At 40.3% G+C, this 27,919-nt stretch overlaps 1 protein-coding gene across 1 annotated transcript; it reads left to right on the forward strand.

Annotated features, from left to right (window-relative positions):
- Positions 1-572: 572 nt before the first annotated feature.
- pcare1 (photoreceptor cilium actin regulator 1) lies at positions 573-7,554 on the forward strand. The gene is made up of 2 exons (XM_041069166.2): positions 573-5,256; positions 5,718-7,554. The coding sequence occupies exons 1-2, from the start codon at positions 1,991-1,993 to the stop codon at positions 5,839-5,841; spliced, it is 3,390 nt and encodes a 1,129-aa protein (XP_040925100.1). The 5' UTR covers positions 573-1,990; the 3' UTR covers positions 5,842-7,554.
- The last annotated feature ends 20,365 nt before the right edge of the window (positions 7,555-27,919 follow it).

Consider the following 27,919-nt stretch of genomic DNA (forward strand, 5'->3'; position numbering starts at 1 on the left):
TAAGGAGTCGGCTAAAATGACATCGCAATCAACTTATAACATTATAAACAACTATTTACTCTAAATACAATAAAGCTTCCCAAATGAAAGCTGAGTTTACCCAAACTTGAACGGTTTCACCATCTTACTATTACTGAGCTGAATAGCGTTAACAAGCTAGCAAACCAATCAGCAGTACGGCTAAAACAATACACGCTGAGGCGGATACTTTCCTTATAAACAAGTTGGATCTTAACAAAAGGTTTATAAAAAGTAACACTGAGAGATAAAGAGTTTATCCCAGTTACTGGGCACAGAAATTATTAGCTTGGGAACGCGCTTCTGGAACGGCGCCAATCTCCCCGCTGCACCTACACCTGCATGCGGGGACGCGCAGAGCTCGTCTTCGCCTTCTTCTTCTTCTTCTTCTTCTTCTTCTTCTTCTTCTTCTTCTTCTTCTTCTTCTTCTTCTTCTTCTTCTTCTTCATCTTCATCTTCATCATCGTCGCCCTTTACTATTTCTTTTACCTCGTCACTTAGAACAAACTAGCTTCAGTATTTTAAAAATAATTAGTAATATAGAGAACATCTATATGGAATAATACATTTATACATAAAAAATAAATATACGTTGGTAAATTAAAGACGAGTGTTTGACTCTGATGGGTAATAATGGCTCTAATTTAGCATTCAATTTTTGCGCAGAATTATTTTAAACTGCAAGAAATCCCACCCTGTATCAGTGGTGCCATGTCTTGCACTGAAATTATTATTAACTTCTATAAAAACACTACTGGTAACTTTAAAAACAGTGAATTCACATCCATAGACTGATAGCCTGCATCTTTAACTCCTCAGGTCAGTTGATCAAAAACATACCTTGTGACCGTGAAATAAATTGGGTGATAGTAACTGCCAACAAACCCCTAAAATAATTAAATAATTGTGTGATTTTTAGTAATAGCTCCAAAAGGGCTGAAGCCAGCCTTCCATTCTTTCCCACTAAGGCCTTACTTGTCCACCCATGTATATATTTTTCCAAAAGACAAATTTTGCAGTTGCCTGTTTGCTGCTTAAATAATTACAGAGTCAAAAATCTAGTCAGATGTCCTTTCTGAGAAAAACAACATTTTTAGAATTTGTTTTTTTCAGAGTTCTTAAGGTTTCTTTAAATTAAGACTTCTTGTTCAGGACCTTCAGTGTCCCTTGGGAAAGTCAAAATGGACCAAATTCAGTATAGTATCCTAAAGCATAAATTCATATTACATACAATACAATCAACATTAAGCATCAGGTATGTACAGGTCTACAGTAAGTATGTGTACTATTTATAAAAGTTAATTTTTAAAATTGTTTTAATTGTAGTTTTACTTTAGCTGAATGTCCTAGTTGAACAGAGGTAGAGAGTTGGCCAAAGTAAAACTGCAATTGAAATAAATAAAAAAAGTCAGTTTATCTTATTTTAATAGTTGCCTTATATTTCAATGACTAATGTTTTGCTATGGAAATGGACCAAGACTTAAAGAAAGACATATTGTTCTCCAGTCTATAAAAGAGCACCTGCAGCCAGTCCTCATTACACAAATAGGCTTATGGTCTTACAAGTAGGTGTGTTTTCTATGCTTTAACATGACATATGTGCACTTTGAAGAGTTCACAAAGCCCCACTAATCCTCTCAGTTGCTTGTCCTTTGTAAAGCACTAGAGGATGTTTTTCAGAGCACACTACAAGGATACTTTTCACGGATACAAGGATATTTTTATAAACATAACCAGCACTTTGGATTCATTTTTTGACTGGTGCAAGAGATTTGAATGGAATGGAATTATCAGTGTTTTGTTTTGGAAGATGTCTGATGGAAAGAAATCTCAGGCTTAATAATCTCCGCCATCTTAAAATTACAGATACGGCAGGTGGCTAAGGATAGGAAGTATTCTTTGTATTCATTCATTTATTACTGTCTGCAGTGATATATTCGTGTTTCTCAGGAGCCATTTGCACCTGCTCAAAATGGGCTGCTCACCATCCAAAGGTAACAATTTTGGAACTCTGGCTTCCATGAGAAGGGGACGAATGCTGCCACCTGCACTTCAAGACAGTCTCAGACATTCTAAGCTTGGTGAGGGAGAAAGGTGTCATTCAACGGAATCTACAGATGGGAATCCAAGAGAGGGAAAGGTGGTTGGACAGACGTGTGTGACTGAGTTAAGTCCAGAAGCAGTGAATGTGAATAGATTAGACAGTCAAGAATTAGTAAAACCCACAGTGTTGCAAAGAAAAGAGAAAAATTTTGACAAGCAGGATGTAATAGACAAAAAGTCTGTCAGAAAAGTGAAGAAAAACACAAAAGGCACAAAGGTTTTCAAAAAGAAAGACAAGGAGAAACAAGCTAAAGATGTGAAAGTGGACTTCCCCGAGCCTCTGGTTAAAGCACACCAGGCGGCTTATGCCTTTTTAAATCCTAGTATCCACAAATATGATGGTTTACTCGGGCTTTTAGAGGAAGCAACCCACACTCAAGTTTCTGTGCAGCCTATGGTTGCCTTTATGACTCTCCGTTATGAGGAAATTATTCAGGGAATGAACGAGATGGCAGGTGAGGGAGAAAAAGTTTTAAAAGAAAATGGGGAACATCTTGCTTGGCCAAGCCAAATGAAAAACCTTTCATCATCCTCACCTCTGAAGTGTGGCTCTGATAATATTGAGCCCCCACCGGATTTGTTGCAGCAGTTGCTTCAATATACCACACAGAGAATGCAAAATGTCTGCCAGACTGTTAGTGGAATCGGGGACTCTGCTTTGGAGGAGGCAGTGGAGTACTTTGCCTCAGTCTCGGAGCTTTTAGAAGAGAAACTGAAAGTCAAACGTGCAGTTGAGAACAGATTAATGCAACTTTTATCTCGTATTGAAATGGCTTCTCTGCACAAGCCTGGTCCAGATGACTCTGCTTTGTTTAGTGAGGACAGTGGCATTGGTGCAGAGAGTGAATCCCTAGCGGGATCTGAAACACGTCACAGAAGACAGAGTTGTGAGTCTATTGGGACAAACAGAACAACTCCTGTCAGTCCGTTAGGATATAAGACCTCCAGGAATGTTAGGAAAAGATTGTCATCAAGAAAGATTCTAAGTGAAATCAGTCCAAGTGTTTCCCTCACTTCACTCAACTCACTAGATTCTACATGTACTATATTGGCTAATGACCAAAGAGACTCAGTACTAGGATCAGTTTCTTTAGACGATGGAGAGGAAGACAACAATGAGAATGATGAGGAGATTGATAGAGGCATGGGAGATGTGAAAGTAAGGTTTAGACAGAGATCAAACTCTTCACCTGTAGATCATGAACAAAACCATCCATGTCGCCTTCCTCCAAAGCGTATAGAGAATCCTCAAAATGTAGAAATGACCCTCAAAATGAAAAATGCTATAAGTGGTAGAATACAGTTTGTCCCATCACAAAACTCTAGCACCAAAGCAAAAGTACTGAGCAGTCCAAAAACCAACAAACGCCAATGGACGGACGACGAGAAACAATCACCAAGAAGGCCCCAAACAGCCACAAATATTCAAAAGTCAGTGGTGAAAAAGACAGTAGTTGCAAAAGAGCGCCGTACGCAGTCAGCTGAATCCCTACGAAGCAAGGGTGAAGATCCTACTCTGCTTGAGCTAGAAAGAACCCAAAGGGATTTGGACCAGAGGCTGCAAAGAATGAATAAAAACAAGCAAGGAAGCACAAGGACATCCATAGCTAAACAAAAAGTCACCTCACCAGCACAGTCTCCATCATTGAATCGCAAACTTCTCCCAACAGAGAAGAACAATAATCCCCAACCACCCAAAGACAAAGCATGCCATAACAAGTCCAACAACAAAAAACAGGAGGGTGAAAGTAATGAGGAAGGAAATAAACAAAAAGACAACAAAACACCCAAGGGTCCCATAAGAGCTACGCCACCACCTAGTCCTCCTTTATCACCACGACTCTCTACGGGTTTTTACAGAGGTAGAAATTCTGTTAAAAAACTGATTGATACTTTTAGTCAAGGAATAGAGGAGCTAGATGGCCCTAAAGTTTTGGGCCCTCTCAAAGGTGTACGTAAATGTGGGGTTCCTGTGTTACCAGGCTTGGGAAATGTAGAAGCTGTCCTTAGCACTGGGATAAGCAGCTGTAGACCAGAGTCAATTTCATGTGAAAAAAAACAGTACCTAGATCTGGATAGTCTCCCTCCACCTCCGCTGGAAGTATTAATGGACAATTCCTTTGAAGGGGCTCTGTGTTCTCCCACTGGTACAGCAGAAGATGGTACAAAGGGTGGTAAACCATTTGTTTCAAAAAGAGCTGTAGTGTCACAACGACTGCGTGCTTCAGTTCAATCGGTATCAGTTCTGCCAAGCAAAGGAGGCCTGCCACAAGCTTCTGCTCTGTCCAAGGTCAATAAACCAGAGGTTCCAACTCAGACCCTCGAAGAGCCAAGAAAAGAAAAGAATTTGGTGCATTATCTGGCCAGAAAAATGATCCACCCTAAGCAAGGGTCAGACTCTGAGTTAGAGACACTGCCAATAAACAAGTCTACAGACATACAAGATGGTGTCAACCTTTCAGTGTCTGGACCCAGCACCATACAGTCTACAGTGCCTCCTTCTTCAGTAGTCACCAACCAACCACCTGTTACCCCACTTTTGTCTAGGAGTCGAATGTTACCATCTACGCCTTCTACTTCAAGCAGCTCACACAGAAGTCTTCCTAGTCCTGAGAGTTGCAAAAGACAACCTACTCCCCCGTCTTCAAATAGAACTTCCTTTAACAGGAGATTGCCTACACCACCGAGTGCTCAACGGCAGCTCCCCAGTCCACCTACTGCAAAACAGAACCTCTCAGACTCAAAGCCCGTCTCCATTTACCCCTTCAAAGCACCGTCCCCACCAGCCTCGCCAAAGGTGCAAAGATGGTCAAGAGAGAACAGCAGCGAAGACTCATCCAGTGCTCGGACGATGAGTAACGCACAGTCAGTCTTCTGCCCTTCATCTCCATCGCTGTTTGAGGCCCAACCATGTTCAGTTCCTCAACCCACTCAGGCATGGACCTCCTCTAGAGTGTCATTTCTTTCACGGACATTTGGAAATCGCGGAAGAGTTCCTCTACCAATTCAAGGACCTCGACCGTTCATACGACGGAGTCATTCCGATCGTAGACCAAGTGTGAGTCAGCCTCAAAAATCACCTGGCATCTCAGTGGCTGAGACCTGTGGGAGTGAGCCAGCAATATGTTCGAAGATGTGAGTGTTCAGTGTTTCCCTTAATACATGTCAGTGCTTTAATATGACTCAGCATGGCTTTAATTACAATACAACTTTCTGAAAATTGTTTGATTTAGAACAGTATACAGGTTGAGTTTATGACATCAGCATGAATGTTGTACAGGTCCTTTTGTTGAATTGTATTAACCAAATTTGACTCATCAGTTTGTCTCAAAACACTCTTCAGGCTCTGTCCAGTTACAACCATCTCACTGCCCTCGTTTTGTTTCTTTATTTTCTTCTCTAGAATTATTGCTCTTTTCTATCTTTATTCCTCTCTAGATGTGTTTTGATGTAGCAATAAGTAAAAGTCAGATTTTATATTTTTGATCCATTGTGGGCTTACATTATTTGTTTCAGAGTAACTGAAGTAAGTCTGACTTGTTTGACTGACACAATGACACCTTTATAATGACAACATCCATTTTGTATTGCCATAGGCTGGATGATGATCCCACCAGGGATGAGGAACTATGGGATGGCCAATCAGACCTAAGAGCTACGCCACGCTCTGCATCCCACCCGGATCTGTGTGTTGTTGGTTATGCCTTGTACAGAGACTAAAGGGGACTGTGAAGGACCAGAGGGATTATGGCTTAGCAGGCCTTACCGAGGATTTAAGATGAGGGTGTTTGTTCCACTGGGAAGAGATAAAGAGCTAATTTTATCCACTGCTTTACGCACCTCTGAGATGTTTATGTTTAGGTGTGTTACTTTTGAAGTGTGTGCCTCTTTCCCTGTATTCGTCTACACATTCACTGTGCATCCAGATAATCATTCTTCTACACTGTACTGCATAGATAAACTAATGCATAATGTCAAGTTTACAATCTGTGGAACTCAGCTTCCTGAGTACACTACTGATACAAAAGCCCATGATAAAAATACATAAACAGCTGTTTTGGAAATTGAAACATACATTGTTGACCTCTGCACTTTCAGATCTGTATTTTTCTGTTTATCCATGAAAGGTACATGTAACATGTGGGAATCAAGCTAGCATGAGACTCTAATCTGAGTCCTACTAGTTTGCTATGCTCCCCATAGTCCCTCAGCCATTAATCATATAAATAAGAATAAATGAAAAGCTACAAACCTGACATTTGAAATCAGTCAGGCAGAAATGATTGGTCTTCTCTGACTGGTTAGATCGACTAACCTTAATAAATAAGTCTGGGTCACAGAAGCCTTCCAAGGCACCTTTTCACATTAAGATGCAACTTTTCAGCATGAATCTATAAAAGCTTCAAAGTTTTCATGACAATGACACATCGCTGAATTAACTGGAAGTAAATATATCACAGCAGAAACTATGTTTGTGTCCATGACTTGTTGGAAATAAATCACAAGCAACTGCATAATGATCAAATACCTAACATATTTAATTCGTAACAATTTTAGATTGTTGTCAGTTCTGAGAATTAACATCCCATGTTGACTATGATTTTCAAGCAATGTTTTTTTCTAATAAGTTGTTATTTTTCAAATTTTCTTTTAAATAAAAAAACAACAACAACAACAACAACGTAATCTATTCCTGTTCCTACGAGTGGAGAGGTTTTAGGACATTTCAATGTTCTATTGATTATTCTGACCTTGTTATAAATAACTATACCTGACGTTTTCCAAAACAGAAAAAGGAGTTAGTTGGATGTCACTGCTTCCAAATGAAGCTTTTCGTTTGTTGACTTATTTATATTGCAGTCATGGTTTTCTCATTTTCATTTCTTATTTTATTTCCAAACTAGATAAGGCCAGTAGAAGCACATACATCCCACAGGAAGCCCAGCTCACACAGAGTTGGAGCGCAGTGCCTTTTATTCGCAACCACCAAGTTACTCACACAGTCACAAGTGAGAGGTGAAAATATGAGTCATCAAGAGCTGCATGTACACGCACTACTGTGATCTAAACGTCAGCTTGATGGTGGTAGTTGTGAGTTTGATTATAAGTTGATGATTCAGCAGCTGGAATTAATTTTTCCAGGAAGTTCCTGGTGTTCACATAATATAAAATCCACTCCAACCAATCTTCACCAATCTTCCATTTGGGTATTGCACTTGTCTACACATTTTTTTCTGCTCTTGAGAAGGCTGAAAGTGGATTTATTTCTGTTCCCTCACATCACATGTATGTTAATATCTGCTTCTGCCTATGCATTAACATGAACTGAAATAATTAAACACGGGAACTTATATTAGACACCAAGGTAAATACTGTAGTGTTAACAACAGTGTAAAAAGAGATTTTTATATAATCGAATGAGCTCACACACACACACACACACACACACACACACACACACACACACACACACACACACACACACACACACACACACACACACACACACACACACACACACGTGATATTCCAGAATATTAGGCAAGTCCTAAGAAGCCAGCTCAATGGCAAGAACAAATCGAGGGCAATAAATAGCTACGCCCTGCCAGTGATCAGATACCCTGCGGGAATAATAAGGTGGCCAAAGGAAGGATAGAGACCACAGATGTTAAGACATGAAAGCTCCTCACCATGCATAGAGGGTTCCACCCCAAATCCAGCGCCCTGAGACTGAACGCTAGCCGCAAGGAAGGAGGCCGAGGACTAGTGAGCGTGAGAGCCACTATCCGGGATGAAACATGCAAGATCCATAAGTACATCAAGGATAAGGCCCCGACAGATGACGTGCTGAGTGAATGTCTCAGGCAGTGGAGAACAGAGGATGAGATGCTGGAAGAGGGACCATCATGGGAGGACAAGCCCTTACACGGGATGTACCACCGGAACATAACTGAAGTGGCTGATCTCAACAAATCCTACCAATGGCTTGAAAGGGCTGGGCTGAAGGACAGCACAGAGGCACTCATCCTGGCTGCACAGGAGCAGGCCCTGAGCACCAGAGCCATAGAGGCCCAGATCTACCACACCAGACAAGACCCAAGGTGTAGACTGTGCAAAGAGGCCCCTGAGACAATCCAGCACATAACTGCAGGGTGTAAGATGCTGGCAGGAAAAGCATACATGGAACGCCATAACCAAGTGGCTGGCATAGTATACAGGAACATCTGCGCAGAGTATGGACTGGAAACTCAGTGATGTGCACCAATGACCAAAGGTTCCAAAGGAACTTGATTCTGCTCACCTGCTCCACAGCCGCCCCGTCCGGGGGTGTGCTTGAACCATGTTAAATCCTTCATACGCTGTCTGCTGCACTGTAAGGCCAGAGTATCTCATGGAAGCTATGATAAAAAAATATTTAGCTGTTGATCTCTGCAAATGGACACTGGTCATAGTAATTGGACCCTAAAACAAGAAGCTAACACTCTTCCTGACATTAAAAGGCAGCATTTTATAAGTATAGTGCCATTATAGAGTGTGATAGCGATTCTGAAGGTTAAACAACTAAAGGTTGGCACAACGGAGTGCAATGTATGTACAGTACTTTTCAGATTATTATAGATAAGTCTGAAAAGCTGAAAATGGACATATATGTGCAATTCTTGTGAAATGGCAGCATGCTTACATACACACAGACTTTATAATTGTAATAATAGATGCATGGCCACTTTCTGTCAATTCGTCACTGAGGCTTTGTTATTGAAAATTTAAAAAGTAATTAGCACCACATCTGCACTTCTCCCAGTCAAAATGTTAATCACTAGAGGTAAGTGATGAGTTAAATGACGTATTAATGTTGTTTATTACTTTGGTTTGTTTCTCTGCTAATGAGATGGAGCTAAAGTGATATTTACTGAACGAGTTCTGCTCATAATTGCCTGCTCCGCGCTGTTATTGCATGTTTGTGCAGCCTGTCAGGAGGTGAAATCAACATTTGTCTTGCTCTCCAGCCCCTCACAGGGTGTCACGCTTCCAATAACTGCATTTGTTGTCTGGATCTGATTGCTTTACATACTGTACTGTAGGACAGCATCCATCCATGCTGGCAAATCAAACACAGTGGGCACACAGACAGCAACGCGACACACACAAAATCACACCGCAATTAATGCTGAGCGAGCGAGCTGCCAGGTTGTAAAGTGCTTTCTGGCCATGATGCACAAAGATGATCCGTAAATGTAAATGTCCATTAATGGCTGTTTTTAATTGGTTTACTAAATGCTCACAGCAGTGTTCCCCACAAGCTAGAGGACAAGCTAGTTCACTTCAATTCAATTCAATTCAATTCAATTCAATTCAATTCAATTTTATTCATATAGCGCCAAATCACAACAAAGTTATCTCAAGCTATCTCACAGAACTAAACCCAACAAATCCCTCATGCAGCAAGCCTTTAATTGTAATTAATTACAGTTTAACAGCAACAGTGGAGAGGGAAAATCTTTCTCTCTAATCAGGAAGAAACCTCCAGCAGAACCAGGCTGAATGTGCACTCAAAAAAATAATCAGGCCTAAAACTTGGATTTTATGTATTTTAATCACATATAAATTTTTTATGTAATGTTGTCACATAAATACAAACTAAGATGTGAGACTTAATGTAAAGTCTTTCAGTCAGGTTAGGGATATGCCTGATTTACAGGTAATGAGGAACTTCATATTAACTTTAACTATTTTATCAGTTTATGGTTGTGTGAAATAATTACATAAATAAGATCATGAGGTCATTCCTCATTAATTCCCTTGGGAATAATGATGATGATACATCTGACCTATTCTCTTATTGGAGAGAGAGAGAGAGAGAGAAAAAGCACAGCAACAACAAAAAGCAACAACAGAGCACAGGCAGGATGGTGATGACTGGACCAGGGACTGGACATTGGTTGGATCCACAGCTGCCCATCACAGACACAGCTCTGAGTCTGATGATACCTGTAGGTGAGGACAGAGTGGGTGAGAGAGAGAGAGAGAGTGGGGGAGAAGCGCAACTACTGAAGAGAAAGAGACAAGGTTAGTTAAACATGGAACAATAATGGGAGGTTATTTGATAGAAGAGATTGAAGAAAACAAAGGAGCTCAGTGTATAAATTAAGTCCCCCAGCAGTCTATGTCTATTGCAGCTTAACTAAGAGATGATTCATGTGTCTAACAATCATTGCCAGTGACCTGAACCATCTCTAACTATAAGCGTTATCAAAAAGGAAGGTTTTAAGCCTAATCTTAAAGGTGGAGAGTGTGTCAGCTTCTCGAACCTGAACAGGGAGCTGGTTCCACAGGAGAGGAGCTTGGAGCTAAAAGCTTTGCCTCCCGTTCTACATTTAAAGACTTTGTAGTGAGTAAGGAGTTACAGTAGTCCAGCCTAGAAGTAACAAATGCATGAATCATTAAAGAGCCTCCACGTCCTTTCCAGTCCCCAGACATAAGAAACCCTGAATCTTTCTCCACCACAGGAGACTGGCTTCTATCACAACAGGCAAATTCATTCCAAATTCAAATTAGTTATCCTTAGATTTGTACAAGTTAGAAACAAATACTCTTTTCACTTGATCAAAGCCATCACACACTTGATTCATTCACTGCTGATCATCTCATTCTGATTGTTTGCTGATTTTCTGTTCTGCTTATTTGAGTATTTCCGTATTATGTTATTCATATATCCAGTAGTGTTAGATTAATAAAATGTTAAAAGGAATCTGGTTTTGTGTGCATTGTTCTTCAGATTTAAGCAGAGGTCACTGAACCGCGACAAGACAAGTTGGTGCCCCAACTTCGAGGAATATTAATGTTTCTGCATTAATATCCAACTATTAATTTGAATCCACTACATGTCTAACATGCACAGTCATAGCTTGTATTGCAGTTGAATGGCGACCTTTAACGGCTAAGAGGAAGAATACCTGCTATTGATTAACATGAACTAGTTCTACGCTCATGTTTCAAGGAGACCTTGAAGATGACACTATTATAGCATGTACCTAAAAAAAAAGCCAAGCTATCCCTATCTGTCCCATGTTTCATTCATTCCATGAAACGCCCCAAGCCCCCGAGCAAAGCAAATACTTAAGTCCACAGTGTTGCTCTTTATCCCATTTGCACAGCCACTTTTCCGGCTGGCTTCCAGCTACCAAACTCTCTGGTCCAGTGGGGCTGAGGAAAAACATGAACCACCAGCTGCCATGGCTGCCTCTTATCAGGCGCTGTGTGTGCCCAGCGCTTGTGTGGACATGGCAGCGCTCAGATAACCATCTGCGTCAAATGGCCTCAACCTGAAGGTGAGCTCCAGTGGGGCTGCACCGATGCAGATGCAGACATGCAGAAAACATGACCTAACGGGCAGTGGGAGCGTGATGAGCATGAGGGCTCTTTAAAGCATCTCATCTTCATGCTAAAATCACTTATAAATATTTAATATTAGATCAAATCCTCCTATTTTTTCATATCACATCATGTCACATAGTTTCTGAAGGCTCTGAATGAATTCATGGCCATGTGCATGCTATAAGAAACGATTACTGTAGATGTACTAGGGTACAGGTTTACAGTAAACCAGTGGCATGTCTGCACAAAGATGAATTTAGTTTTTGATAAATAATTTTTGTGAGTCTTTGTGAAGCAGATTAAAGCTTTTATTCCTTTATAAGTTATAAAGACATTGGTTTGTCTACCTGAAGAGAAAACATATACTAGCTATTATATCACAGGAGACTTGTGTCTGTGTGTCTGAAATAAGGATGTAAATAAAACACAAAATGTGCAAAATATTATGTATTATAAAAACACAGGCAAACTAGCCACAAAACAAAACCCAGCACACATTTTTAAGAAGAGATTTGTATCATACCCTGCTAAATGTTAACCAAATAAATGAACAATCCTGAAGCCATAACACAGAGTATAGACAGAAATGAATATAACCTAGTGACAGTGGTTGTTATGGACACTAACAGTCCTCCAAGCCTGCAAATGCACCAAATAAACACACATTAGTTTGTTGATGCCATGTTAATTCTTTCATCAGAGACTTCTTCATTGCATACAATGCACCGCTGTCTTTCATCAGCCGCTTCCTGTCTCTGCGTGCCCTCAAGCTCCAGCATTTTTCGTATGCTAACAACTGTTGCTTACACTTCGTACGGTGATATTCATTTCTGCTAAATGCTAGCTCGAGGTGTTGGCTTCTCCATGTGTTGATATTCATGTCGTTGACGTGATTAGATTATTGAATGACAAATATTAGGGCCATGCAGAGAAGGTAAGCGTTGCATAAAGAGTAGATGAAAGGTTTTAAAAATAAAAGATGATTTAATGTTTCAAATGATCATTTATCTTATTGTTAGTATGTCACTGATTAATACAGGTAAGTTTTGTAAAATATATGTTAAGCTTCAGGTTATATTTAATTCCCATTTATTTTTCCTTAGTCACGAATGGGCCAATATATAAGTGTGGCCTCAGGATGTTAGATTACTTTAATAAATGCACTTTAAAGGCATACATTTTATTTTACTTTATTTCTACCATCATTTGTCTGTTTTTGTTGAAAGGTGACAATGTCGTTCTGTCCACCATATATAGAATTCATATATAGAGGTTTTGTATATATGTTTTACTCAGCTCGTGGTGGGTGCATGCTGTGCTCTGATACACTGAATATATTCACTCAGACACTGTTTGGAATCGGACGGCTCCAAGAAGAAAGAGCACATTTGTAACAAAGGTAAACATATACACAGCTACTTTGACAAGTCTTTGGCTGAAATTATTTACTGGCAGCAGCCTCACATCACTACAACAATAACAAGCCAAGTCCATGAAGCAACAAAGTAAGAAAGTTACACAGTCCTGTTGTTCCCAACAAGACTCGGTTATTTCCTGAGACACATTTCACAGGTTATTTACATATAGATTGTACCATCTAAAACTTTGACATCAGACTTAGGACTTATCTTCTTTAACTGTCACCACAATAATGCCATAAAAACCTCTAAATAAAATGAGCAGATTTACAGTTTTTATTAGTCGCTTTGACCTGTTTTGCATAACTAGATTCCATTTATTTTCATCATCACTATTCCAGCAGTGCATTAGACACATAAAGCAAATGTGTAAACCCGCTCTCATTGGATTGACACTTTTTGATTGAGAAACCATCTGTTTCTAACTATTAGAAACCAGTAAAACCAGTATGAACTTACCATAGCACCATTTTTGGGGGCGGCACGGTGGTGCAGTAGCACTGTCGCCTCAGAACTAGAAGGTCCTATAGGTTTGATTCCCGTAGGTGGACTGGGTGCCTTTTTGTGTGGAGTTTGCTCTCCCTGTGTTCGCGTGGGTTCTCTCCGGGTTCTCTGGCTTCCTCCCACGGTCCAAAAACATGCATTAGGCCACTCTAAATTGCCCGTAGGTTTGAGTGTGGGTGTGAATGGTTGTTTGTATATGTGTGGCCCTGTGATGGACTGGCGACCTGTCCAGGGTGTTCCCCGCCTCTCGTCCATAGTCAGCTGGGATAGGCTCCAGCGACCCCACTTGCGGGATAGATGGATGTATTTTTGTTTTTTTTTACAATATTTCAGTTTTTGGCCACAGTTTGAAAAATGAATGTCACGGATTCAGTAAATCAAAGCATTTCTTCATCCATTCTTCTTCATTCTTTATTGTAGATCTAATTCTATCCAATTCTATAAACTACAGTACAAAGACAACAAATAGCAACAGGCTCCAATGACAATCAATGAAGTTGTATTCTTTGAAGGCATATTTCAAATGTTTGGAAATTAGGGCCTTTTGTAAACAAAGTGTGTCATTATGACATTGGAGCCGCCGCTTAGACCTGTGTGTGAACTGTTAAGAGAATGTGTTGTTTCATTGGACAGCTGCATAAAAGCGACCAAAAAAACTGCAATGTTTAGTGACAAGCAATGGTGATAATAAAGATCACAGCAGTAAAGAGAAAAACTAACAGGTCAGCGTCATTGTTATTCAAAGCAGAGTCAACAAGTAATCAACACAGACAGGATGGATCACTAGGCTTAAAGATGCCCCAACGTTCTTAAAGACAAATTGTATGTCTATACTGTAGGCTGAGCTATTAGTCCAGCGTATGTGCATACATCTTTGGGCTTTGTACTTGCTCACTACATGAAAGCTGGGGTCCCAGCACAGTTCTCGCATGCTCTGCATACCAATAATATCATCAGCATTCTAAGCCTGTGAACTGTACTGGACTGAGAATAATGGGAAATATTGGTTTGGTTAAACAAAGTTAAACACTTGTTTACTTCCTTGTAGTTTGTCTTGTATGGATTTATCAGCCTAATATATATGTGATTTGGCATTTTGTTACTATACAGGGAAGCTTCATTATGTCTTTTTGTGTAGAACTGAACGGTGGGATGTAATGACTCTCCTGTGCACCAGGTGGCAGTGTTAGCAAAGGGATTCCAATCAGGGCATCTTCCACCTAAATGTTGGTGATTACATTGAAGAAAGTACAATTTGTCGTTTCTCCTGCTTGCTCATGTTTGGCTGTAATTGAAATCACATTTTAATCTGCCCTTCACACTGCTATAAAAAGCTAATTCAAGTTGGAAGATGTTTCCATTAAGGATTTGATACAGTAGTATCACTCATTTGTGGCTCATGCTTGACAGATAAGGCACAGATACAGATAAGGGAGTAAACACAATCACTACTGCGTGCTCAACATCGTTATGAGCTTTTATTCAAGAGCACAAATGGAGTTTTGGTCAAAGCGATGCAGCGGAAAGCAGCTCTGCAGATGCAGTGAGTGAGAGGGGCAGGAACTGTAGTGAAAGGTCAGTTAAGCAGCTGTGACATTGTTCTACTCATCAAATGTCAGGATGGCCCAGGGGTCGATGTGACTGACAGAGGACCTTATCAGGTGGGATGACGCTACTTCTGGCAGAGGAGCGTACAAGCATCGCTGGAGGTGGCATGGGAGGTACAGTAACAGGTGCCGGAGTGGGTCGGACTCAGTTTTATGGTTTTATGATCACTGGGAGATTCTTTTGAGTCATGCCTGCACTTGTGGGTGTAATTGCATTTAGTCTGCAGAAACTGATTGACTGGCAAGCCCACATAACATTGGCTTTAAAGCACTACTTATGTATGTATAATTATTTAATCAAATACCAGTTTTCAGAAATATCAGCATAAAAAAATGAACAAAGCTTGTAATTAGCACCTTAATTTAAATGTAAGTAAATGTGACAGCATTTTCTCAGTAAAATAAAATTAAGCTGTAGATATTATTTTTGTAAACATTTTTGTAAATATTTTTCAAACTGCACATTTTTGATTCGAGTTTGGTTTGAGAGTTTTAAAGGGCTCAGGGTCAAAGAGTTACATTTCAGATGTCATTACGTAGGTTTTCAAGTTCAAAGTTCTTTATAATGGCAAAATATGAAAAGCTTTGGTAGCTTTGATAGGAGTCTGCATGCTGTTGCATGCAGACTCCACTGAATCTATTAATGAATAATTAATAATCCTTTTGGATTTGAATCACGCCTCTTCCTTCCCTCTCTCTTTAGCTCGTCTAGTCAGCCTCACAGGAACTGGCCAGTCTTTACTGTTTCTCTCACCTGTAGGGTTTCTGTTAAAACAGTGTGTTGTTACAACAGTGTGTCAATGTTTTTATCAGCTCAAGCGTTAGTTGTATAGATCTCATTCACATTCTAATTGTTCTACTCTGTGTTATTATCACCTTATTCCTTTTATCATGTAAAAGCCACTAAATGCGTTTTAACGATCAACTTTTTGTAGCTGTGTTCAGGGACTTTACAGAGAAACGTTGTAAATTATGTTTGACCAAGTGCTAACAAATATAAACTAATGTTTGAATCTTTTAAAATAAATTATGGGTGTGAACATTGCTTCGTTTAGCTTATTAGTCATATTGAGTGTACCACACCTGTAGTTCAGGCAGTAAAATTGTTTTTCCAAGAATTGAAATGATTTCCATTAATTCTTTTATTTCCAGTTTCAGTGATAACATCTGGCTTTGACTTCACTGCACCTTGTAGCAACACGCCTCCTTACAACACGTCTTGCACCTTGCAGATCTTATCAAAGTGTAACTTTAATTGAAAATACAAACAAATAATAATATTTTGTTTAAATTAAATTTGAGTTTCTTGTGATAAATGTCAGTGTATTACATCAGTCTTTTTGTGGCTACCATTGAGAACAATAAAACATTTTTGTCTTTACTAAATAAAGTAGTTCAATAAACCAAGAAAGACCAACATAATTTTCCTCATAATGTCAAATAAATTTAAAACCTACCTCTTTGCTCATCACTTTGTAAGAAAACAGCCTTAGTCTCAAATTAAGCTCATTAGAGGTGATTAACATTTTCCATAATCAGATGTCTTCCTTCTGTTTAGCATGCATCTCTCATGCTCCGTTCTCCACCTGGAATCGCTCAGCTTGATACACGCTCCCCGGATCGTGTCTCTGGATACCTTCAACAAATTAGCTCCTGCCACTAAACCAATACTGGCAATTCTGCACTCTCAATGCCAAGCCCATTATGAACAGCAGGGTCCCCTCTGGTTGCCCCCACTACTACTTCTCTTCTGTCTGGAACTGTGCTCATTGTGTGTTTGGAAAGAGCAACACAAGAGGTGACAGGAAACTAGACATCTACTCCACCTGTTTAACAGATTATTGTGTAGATTAGATTTCAATGCAAAAGAGAGGAATAAGGTTATAAGTAAAAGATCATGATCTTCCACCCAAGTGTTCTCCTACATCCAACATCTAAATGCACAGTTCATCCTATACTTCCTTATTGCTGCAGCAACATTTTAATAGCCATCATTATAATTCTTTACTCTGGACTAGAATGAGAGTGGTTGTGCATGGGTTTGGAATTCAGACATCTGTTGGTTATCAGAAAGGGACATGACAGACGGCAAGGAAGGCGCACACAAACGACAGCTGTTTAAACTTTAAACACCAACTCCAGCGAGCGTAACTCTACCTTTGCCAGAACGTGATCCACCCATGGGTGCCATTAAGTCACTGATGCAGTTGCTCAGGGCTGATGGCTGCACTGTCTTTCCTCAGGCTCTAGATAACGTTTCTGATGTGGTTCACCATTTTGAGGTGGAGAAGAATTCGGGGGTTGACACTTGGCCACACTGAGTTTCTTTCAGCCGTCATGGATAACAGAGGATGACGTAGCCTTCCCCTGGGCGCCCATCTGTACCACTGTGCGTTTTGAAGCTGCACTTGACTCCAAGCTCTAACTTGGATGTGTTTTGTAAATAAACTGACACCCACTGATCTGCAGTTTTGTCAACCTCATGCCTGGAAGATATGACTTTTTTTGCTGTTTTTTTTGTGTCCATAGAGATATTACTTGTGTTGTTGGAGCCGACTCTGAGAAAATCTGTGACTCGCGGACAAAAGAATGCCTCAAATCTGCTTCGAAGCAATGAATAAATTCATGAGCTGGTCTGTTGAGTATTCTGCTTTAAATCAAAGACTAAATAAGAACAAATGTGATTTAATCTACATTTCGCCACATTTGGACAGGCCTCTGTTTCAATTCCCACTGTTATCTATTGGTTCGTAACCAGCGAAGCTCACCATGCCATGATTAAAACTTCAAACAAATCTGACGCCAGCTTCATGCCTCTCAGGTTGGTGGTTCGGGTGCCTGCGCTGCCACAGTGTGGATGCAACGCAGCCGAGAGCCCCGTCTGAGATGCCAGATAATCCCGGAGCAGCGATGGACCGTATTAGTTACAGATAACACGTTTCATTTCTCACTTTGGCACCTTGTACTGATGGATGGGGAAAAGACTGGCAAGCTGCGGTGGCATGAGCTGCCAAAACGACTCCCTCTGTGACCTCGCCGTGCGAGACAGACAACCGCTGCCAAACCTAGAAGTAGAGTCCTCAGAATGATGACAGCGAGCAGCAATAGAGGGATCAGCAGGTAGCGTGCAGTCATATGCTTCCTGGGTGGAGAGCAGTTTTGACATGTTATAACATATTTGACACATTAGGGCATGAGCAATAAAGGAAATTTGCTCTGTTCTGAATCCTTAATTGAATCGATCCCTGACATGTAGTCTATTATTATTTATGGATAAAACAAACTACATACAGTACTGTAAATATCTCTAACTTCACTTCACTTCAAGTTATTTAGTCTGTCTATTCTGCAGCTCCTGTTGAGTGACATCTATGTACGCACAATGAAGAGCGATCTGGGGCTTCTCCTCTATCGCAAACACCTACAGCTGACTAAATGCCACCGGAAGGACCTGTAGCAGTGGGGGGATCATATTGGGAGCTGCAGAGCTCTAGTCAACATTCTCTCTGAGCTGCCACAGCGATCCCAGCTGCCAACATGTGTCTTCCTCCCCCTGCGTCCATGCAGCCACAGTCCCTGGCCAGCAGCAGCCTAATGAACAGCATGGTGGACAGGAGCCCTAAGAGTATTCTTAGCTGACAGGTTAAGGCAACTTTACAGCTTCATCAGAAATGTCCAGAAACCATATAAGCATTGAAATACATGCCAGCATCCAGAGGTGTGTAAATAGAATTCTTAAAAATGTTCAATATAAGCAATGTGGTAACACATGTGCATAATTGTAAATATATGAAACATTTGCTACAGCCAGTATCTTGAAATTCTGAGATTTTGAAATGTCATTTGTAAAGTTCCAAAAGGGGCAAAAAATACATATTTTACCTTTAAATGTACAAATCAAGTTAACAGGAGTGTAGCGTAATGTATTGTTCCACATCTACAGTACAGTATGACATCTAGATAGCTAGTAAACGTGAGAATATGATGTGAACTGGCTGCTGAGAATGAAACTGAATATTAACTTGTGTTGGTCAGAACACATTTGAAATATTGCTCATTAACACTATTTCCACTCAGAACTGAGGTCATGACTCAAAGATGATGTCTTTTGTCATCATCTAATATCTTAAAGGTTCTGTTTAGTAAACGATGGACCTACTGATCATCCTATAAACCCTGTAAATCGTTTAGTTGTTAGCACGTATTGGAGATGATCAACCCTGGGTGGGGTATTGTTCCATCCGGCATTGATGCGAGCTGTTGAGGCCACCTGCATGACTGTCAAACCTGTCTCATATTGGGTTTTTTAAACACTTCCATCGTAGAGAAAGTTTTCTTAAAAAATTATTTAGACTTTCTTGATCACCAGACATTGAAGCCTGGCGACATTAATGCCTTGAAGTCTGACAAACATTTATGAGCAAATTAAGCTTTCCATAAACACCAACTGGGTCAATCAAAACCGACACTTGCCAGCCTGTTAAAAGTTATATTTAGACTTATATGATTTAGACGAACGGTGAAGAGAATAATCAGGTATCATTAGTGTGTTGATGACGCCTTTTGGACTGTGTGGTGTAGGGAACCAGCTGTTCGATTGTGGTCATTCTTCCAGAAATCACCTTGTGTTTTCAAAAAACGTCCAACTTTTGCTCAAGATTAATGAAAACGTTCATGGTAAATGCTTTCTCGCTCGTCTTTCTTGCAACAGTCCAGGAAATTCACCCATAACGACGCAATACAAATGGCTCCAGTCATCCCTAATGGTGCCTGAGCGATGCCCTAAAACAGATCCAGAGTCCTGTTTGTTTATTTATTTACCGGTTTTCAGGCTTTAAACACTCGGCCTCTTCGGTTGCCAAGAGGCAGAGGCAATAACAGGCATTAGGACTGTCAGCTTGGTCCCAAGAGCACCATGAAGAAAGTCCTAATAGCCGGCTTCCTCCACCATCCACCTCGTCCACACTAAGTGTTTAAAATGCAATCCTTTCACAGCCTGGACTTAAAGAATGTGAATGGCTCAGCTTAGCATAGGCTTTTAAAATATGAACTTGATCTTGTCAAATCACATGATCAAGCAAGAATATTTTTCATTCTACCGCAAAGTTAGAGATTTTTTCTTATTTTGAAAAAATAAAAGTCTCTTTCAGGAGAAGACACAGACACTATGTCATGTCACAATATTGATTCTCTATCCAAATATTTCAAGGTGTAGGAGCTAAATCTTCAGATTAAAGGCGTCAATAACAAAAAAGATAAATTGTTTTATAGAACCTTTTCAAGTGGGAATAATTAGAGGATGTTCTCCATCAGTGCAAAAAAAAAGAATTATGGAATGATCAGGTATGAGTCACAAAAACCTGAAAAAGAACTGAATAAAAACTTCTGGTAGCTGTGTTGAGGCTTTTCTGACAGCTTCTCCTTATTTAAACCTCACTTTGAAACTGGGAGCAGTGAGAATCCTAACAGCAGTCTCTTCTGGAGGCTCATTGTAAGCTGTTAAATGAGTTGTCATTTTAGCTGTCTGCAATTGGAGCTGAGACAAAATAAAAATGCAACTGGAGGCAAAGGACTTCAAATCAAATCTCATGTCTCACCGAACCCTTTAAAAAGTCTTTGAATTGGCGACAACTTCCAGGAAGCAGGTAAAAAGAACATCAGGGACTGTGATTCACCCACGGCTGCTTCATTATTTCAGAATATTTTTAGAAATAGCAAAGCTCATATTGTTATCTGACTTTAATTTGCCAGTGGCTCAGGTCCTGACTTAAAGACGACACACACCGTCTGTCTGCCTCTCGTCGAGTTGCTCAGAGTCATGTTTCCCAAGGTACGTCTGAAAACAGCTCACTCCTCATTGCTTTGCCACAGAAAGTCTCGTTCCTGGAAAAAAAACAATTCAGAACTTGGTACAGAAAGTGGAAGCTGTTGGTTTATCTAAGTTGTGGAATTTCACGACATGTTCTTTTTTGTCGCTGTCTGTTATTATGTAGGTGGACCACCCTCCCACTTCTCAGATTTAGAAACATGGGCTTTTACAGCATCTGTCTGCAAGTAAACAATTCCTATCTTCATAAGTGGACAACAGAATATGTGCTTAGCCCACATCCAGTGTTAATTGTTGTTTATATAGGTACCACAATGGACGGCTAAGGCCACTTAGTTGAGGTCTTCTGAAAATATGCTGAGACATGAAATAAACCAGGCAACATGCAATTAAAAGTTCAAGATTTGACAAAGTTTTTCAGAGAAACTATGAATGAATAATGTATAAATCTTCCCTGTTCTAGTACTAGTCCACTACATCCATGACTGTATTATAGACCTAAACAGGCAACTATATGTCTGTCAGTGGAGGGCATGATGTAAGGATGCCTCCAAGCTCAAGCTCAGTCAATTTACACATGACCTATTCTTAACTGACATATTCACATTTACTGTGATATCTTTAAGGGAATTTATTAAAATTGGCAAAAATACTCAATTGGAATCAAGGATGCCAAAGTCAGGCTAATTTTGACCTCACAAGTCCCATCCGTTCTGAGCCAATTGCTTTCAGATTCTCAGAGGGAATCTTGTTATATTTGGCATCAATGTCCTCTTGGCTCACGGATGAACTGATTAAAAATATCTGAACAGATTCTGAACAGATGGCCGAGGCAAAACCAAAAAGCTGCAGAATTTTACTTCACTGTTTGACCAGAGTGCATTTCAGCACTGAATAAAACATGAGTATGGTCCTAAAAATGATCCACGTTCCTAACTGCTTATCCTTGTAAAGATCTTGGGGTTTTGGAGCCTATCCCAGCTGTCACTTCCACCCTGGGCCTGTGGACCTGTCTATCTCAAGGCCACATATAGAGACAGACCATCCCTGCCCTGAGTCGTGAGACCAGTGCTAACCAGTACACCACCACTCAAGTTTAATGTCATTTCTTAGAGCAGCAATCTTTGATCATGCCGTATTCATATAGTGCAGCTTGACCTTGCTTGATTTTGTTGTAGAATGTTTTAAAATTGTTGAAATATTCAAGCCCCCTGTCTCAGCAGGACCCCACACTGGACCTGCCTGTTAAAGAAACTATAAAGTCCACTGTTTGGTGCGTTGTAGCATCTGGCCAGCTGTGCTGCGTCTAGCCCCAACCAGCCTGTGCATCTGTTTCTCTCTTGCTTTTTCTGTACTGGATCATAAACACATGCTTTGAATCTGACAGGTAATGAAACATTTCAAACAACATGAAACATTGCTGAAAAGCTGTGGCCGGTGCTTCCTTCTACACGGGGAGTTCTTGCAGGTAAACTTTGCTCCAAATTTCAATATAAAACAGTGCAGCACATCATCTCTTCATCTACTGACAATAAGGCCTTAGACACTAATTAAAATTCTGCCTGTGCTGTGCTGTCCTGTGTAAAACGGAGCATCAGCTTGTCAGTTGTATTGATGCCTGTAAATATAGAATGCCTGGATCTTTGGAAACTCTCAGCGGGGATTTCAGTGTATTGTGTTCCTACAAGCCCCCAGCTATATAAGTCCTGAATACAAAAGTAGGTATATGGTCCTTTTAAAGTCTGCTGGGTGCATTTGGTCAGACAGAAGCAAATACTGAGGCCTAATGTGTCTCACTTAACTGACAACCTACAGTATGTCTTTGCATTTATATTTAGTGCTCACAGATGAGGTGAGTCAAGCTCAGCATTTACACAACATAAGGCTCATGTTTTTTAAATTGCTGTTTGAAATCCAAAAATACAACAACACTGATAGGATGTTGTGGTTATAACTCCTGTGACATGTGGACTTGCTTGTCTAGTTCTTCTATAACTACAAAATATTTATGTACAAGAGAGAAGCATAAAACTTTGTGTTCCTACGGATGATATAATATTATTTGTCATATTAGCGTAAGTTAAAAGTATCTTAGAAACAGGAACAATCCTCTGATGGAGTCATCTGGGTACTTAAACATGCAGCCAAAGGGTAACTGGTTAATAATAATTAGGTGCAATAACAGTACCAGAAATCATTTTTGCTTTCCAACACTCAACACAAATAATTCTTCTGTATACTGTACATGTCAGCAAAATGAGTTTAAATGCTTAAAGAATACGAGAGAAGAAAAGCACAGAGGAGTAAAAATATATTTAACATATACATAAAACATCTGCAGTCCTGACAGTTTTCTGTTTCATTGCTTCAGAATGAGCAGAGGAGAAAGGAGCTGACCTAAGGATGATGTATGATGTTTGTTGGAGAATGTGTCCTTCACCAACAAGATGAGCTGTTGCTCAGAATCACAAGATAAAGCCCAATGATAAGCTACAATAAGGCCTTCTACTATAATTGGCATCACATTGTTTAATTGAACAGGACACAGCTCTTCTTCTGGGGCGGCATGTGAAGTGGTTCGCACTGAGCAGTTTTGACTCTACTGCCTCTTGCCTGACATAAGCTCTGGCATAGCCACCAGAAAGAAGTACTGATGAAGCAAACTAAATGCAAGGAAAACTGATGGGGACGATTGAAGTCCAAAATTCCTCCCAGTAGAACTTGATAAATATAAATAATAAGTCTTCACAGTTAAATTGTTAATCTTAGACCTAAATGTATTCAGTACATGGCAAAACTGTTACATCACCTTGAACTGGCTACATTTACCCAACCTTTAAATCACTTAGCTTGGTCAACAGCGACATATTTGAAAATATAGCGCCATAAATAAACTTGTCCACATCATATAATGTATGATATGATGATGTGAGGCAGCCACAGGCCAAATTTCCAGGTTATCTCACTCACCACACGAGGAGGAAGGGTACTGTAGGTGGTCTGCAAAGGTCAAGGTAAGCGAGCTGCAGGTAAGTGGTCCAGGAAGCAGCTGCACTTTAGATACAAGAAGGTTAAAGTGTCAGAAGGTTGTGCTTTGGCCATAATTCAAGTTAGTATGGCGACTGTATGCCACACAAAAATGCGTTGGCCACAGCAACGTTGTCACCATGCAATGTATCCCCATGTGGGGATTGACTACAGGGAAAATCCTGTGGATATACAATCTAAGTGAACGGATCGACAGGTGGAAAGTTTACATACGAAGGGATTTACTGCAGGTTTTAAACCAATTAATTTGATACAGTTTATTTAGCTTCACAAAAACAATTGATCTGCAGAAGCTCTACACAGGATACTTGAGGTCTCCAAATGTTTTCTTCCAATGTTTTATGGCGTAAGACCAAAAGGCTAAGCAGGGAATGCTGGCAGTCCACAAAGCCAGTGACAGCACAGGGTAAAACACAGTTTGATGCCAAATCTGATGCACTTACTGTTGTGATATCGACAAGTCAGAATAAAGGGAGCTTGTTTTAGAGTGGAAGGAAAGCAGTGGCGCTGTTGAAGCCGCAGTCGGCCCAAAGATGGATGGATGGTTGACTGTTGTCCTCAGGGGGAGTTGACAACAGGAGTCAGGTGGGTGAGCAGAGAGAATGGTCAGACAGGAAATGAGCGCAGGCAGGCGTGTTGAGCCCGCTGCCAAAGAAAAAAAAGTGGAATTCGGTTGATATTCTGTGTGAGTTTGTTCCAAAAGCAACTGGTATGTTTTTAAACAAGTTATGTTGCCTGCGTTGGATTTCAAAGATGAATGAATGCATCTTTCATCTGTAGTCTTATACACTTTCCATCTATAAATAAGGGTAATGTCTAGGATCTAATAATATGTGAAATGAAAGACATTCATTTTCCCCAGTCATTCAGACACTAAAGGTTTGATGGTACATTTGACAATGTTATGGTTAAAGTAGCCATCATACAGTATTTGGATACAATATATCTTATTAATATTAATGAACGACAGAGTGACAGAGATGCGTCAACAGAGGAGTGGGGCTTACAGCAGTCGTGTGAGTTCAGTTCATCAAATGTCAGGCTCCTGGGGCAAATGGGGACAGATACGGGGGGAAATAGTAGAGAGAGAAGAGAGTCCAAATGCTTCATCCTGTGGTGATGACAGCAAGGTAGATAATCAAGAAGGGTTATCAGCAAAAGGAGACTGGAAAACAAACCGCTGCAGCACCCAGATATAACAGCAGTAACCCGCACACACAACTCTACACCGCAACGTGTTGTGTCAGAAGATATTACTGCTGGCCCCATGCACACTACAGCCATTATTTGGTTTATTTTAGGATCTTCTAATAGCGATGTTTTCACTCAGAGGCCACATCAATTGGTTTTGCTCACAAAAAATAATGTACTCATTATTTGTTTTGATTGCTGTTTTCCCAGATCACATCACATGGCAATTCACATCATGCTTATTTGGGGAATTGGTTGAATTGATTCTATAAAGCTTTTCTTCATATTAATTCTGACAATGAAAATCAGGACTGGAAGTAACAAAAATGACCTAATGCTGAATGAATGTCTAATTTGATTTTTTTTTTCATTGGTTTGCATCCCATTGGAAAAGCAGCAGCTACTAAATGTAGCTATTAGAACCAAAGTAAATAAATTTTTTTTCTGAAATATTTATTTTTGATCTAATCAATCTTCTTTAGCTCACAGGGACTGGAATCCAAAAGCTGGCAATACCTCAGTGTCATTTTATTTAGCTTTATGGAGGCATGAGAGTTGTTTGACAGTGTGCACCAGCTATTTAGTTAAGCTGAGTTACTAAGCAACGGTCTGAATCAGAACTGTGGCCATGATCAGTCGTCACAGCCAGAGAGCATGAGGAAAACCTATCTAATCTGATGATGAGTCTGACAAATACCAGGAAACATGGTGGCAACAGCATCATCCTATGAACAACAGCTTATCATAGGAACAGGAACAAAGGGTCAGTTAAATGTTTGTGGCTTGTTGGGTGCCTTGCCTGGAAGAGCCCATATGTGAAGACCATTAAATGTCTGTGGAAAAACTGTAGTCTGACATGAGAGGATTAAGTCGTGAAAAATGAGACAAACCACCTTAATCCAGGAGTGGTTATAGTTAGAAGACTTACTCAAGATGTGAGAAGTGTCAAGCTTGAGGTTTTTTGACTTCAAAGGTGTGGAATAGTGAAATTATAATTCATGCTTGTTTGAGGCTGGATTCAGAGATGCACAGAAACATCTGCTATGAAATCAGATGGTTGCATAAGGAAAAGTTTCAAGAAAAAAAAAACTCTTGATCAAGGACAATAAAAGCTAATATTTACGTTTTAGGGTGCATGTGGGAACATCACTAAGGACTCGGCTTCATCTTAAGCGCCCAATTATTTGGTATCTAAAATATCAGCAGCATTGGATGTAGCCCTGAGGACAAACACTTGAAACTAATGCAAACATTTTGGGTTTGGAAAAAAAGCATGTGGTGTAGAGAATATTCTATGTCAGCATTAAAGTCTCTGTACATTCACAAATTCACAAAAGGAAATAGGGAGACAAAGGAAATATTCAGTTGAATGTATTTCTGCTGAGGAGCCTTTTTACGAATACAATTTTTATTAAAAACCAAACAGATTCCAGGACCTCAGGACCAAATAACACATCGAGAAATATCACTACATAAATACTGATTTATGATTAGGCTCTGAGTCACTGGTAATGGAACCAGCTCCTTAGAGGGTTAATGGGAACAATGGGACCGCTCACAGGGATGGTTGGGACTTGAGGGATAGCCAAGGGACACACATGTCTTCCAAAAACTAGCAGTGGGCAGATGGACCATTGAGCGGGTTTGTGGGTGATATGGGATGATGTGCGGTGGGAGGCAGGGTGTTTGATCCTCTGCCTCAGACAGATACGTTCTGATCTGTAGACGTTATTCAGCCTCTACCTACACCGAAACACACTGCCTACCTGCCTATGAGCCCCCCCACACACGGGATTAACAACCACTGTTTTTGCCCTGGAGGCTCGTCACCTAAAAAAAAAAGGCACCGGAGGGGAACTGTGAGCCCAGTCTCCAATTTACTCTGCTGCTTTTTTCCCCACAGTTGCCTAGTAAATAAGCAAGAACGATGGTGGAGAAACGCGAGAGGAAAATTATCTCTCTCGCTGTCTTATGTTTTTTCATATGTGCGGTTTGTCACATGTGCAGCTGTCCTTATCTAGCAGAAGTGCTGAACGCCGACTTGCTAACAAGGTAAATACCTGTGCCTCGTTTTAGTAGATAATTTAGAGTAGGTGTCTGTGAGTCTACAAAAATAAAACAACTTTTTTTTATTATTCTGTTGTACTCTAAGGATTTGAGCTGCACACTGTACAGTATATGTGTCAGGACGGTAATGTGGCAGACCCACATGCACAGCAGGTAAGTAAAAGACGTGTTTAATCACAGAGACAGGTCCAAGGCACAGGCATTGGTCGGTGCACAGGTAAGACACAGGCAGCACTACAGACAAGGATTTAGCAGACGGCGTTGAAAAACAGGCAATAGACTTAACTCACACAGATTGGCAGGTTTCACAGGAACAAGGCAGGCAGCGAGGTCAAGGATGGAACGGGATCAAAACACTACAATGGCTACAGAACAAGAACATGGGAGGGTGGCGATTACACGGAACAATCCGGCAACTGAATGCAGGTAAGGCAGTCACTAAGTATGACTTATCATAGCTGGAAGTAACAACAAAAAAAACAGGAAGTGGCATGGTGAGCATCTTAAGAGTCCAGAACAGTGATAGGAAATGAAACAGAAAAAGACTCAATGCGAACTGGATTTCAAAATAAAACCGTAAATACTACAACACACCCTGTGATTCATGACAATATTATGTGAAAACCTAATTCAAAAAGCCAACATGTGAAGAAAGCAGAATGTGAAATTTCTTCATGAGCAATATTTCTCTTCCACCAGATAATCAAATCCAGTTCATCCTCTTCTTTAAGAGCAGACAATGAGGAGCTGATGTGATGCAT

This window comes from Betta splendens, chromosome 22 (genome assembly GCF_900634795.4).
Source record: "Betta splendens chromosome 22, fBetSpl5.4, whole genome shotgun sequence".
Classification (NCBI taxonomy): domain Eukaryota; kingdom Metazoa; phylum Chordata; class Actinopteri; order Anabantiformes; family Osphronemidae; genus Betta; species Betta splendens.

Coding starts and splice junctions, on each gene's coding strand:
- pcare1 (XM_041069166.2), top strand. CDS start 1,991: ATGGGCTGCTCACCATCCAAAGGTAACAATTTTGGAACTCTGGCTTCC. Junction 5,257..5,717: donor CCAGCAATATGTTCGAAGAT/GTGAGTGTTCAG, acceptor GTATTGCCATAG/GCTGGATGATGATCCCACCA.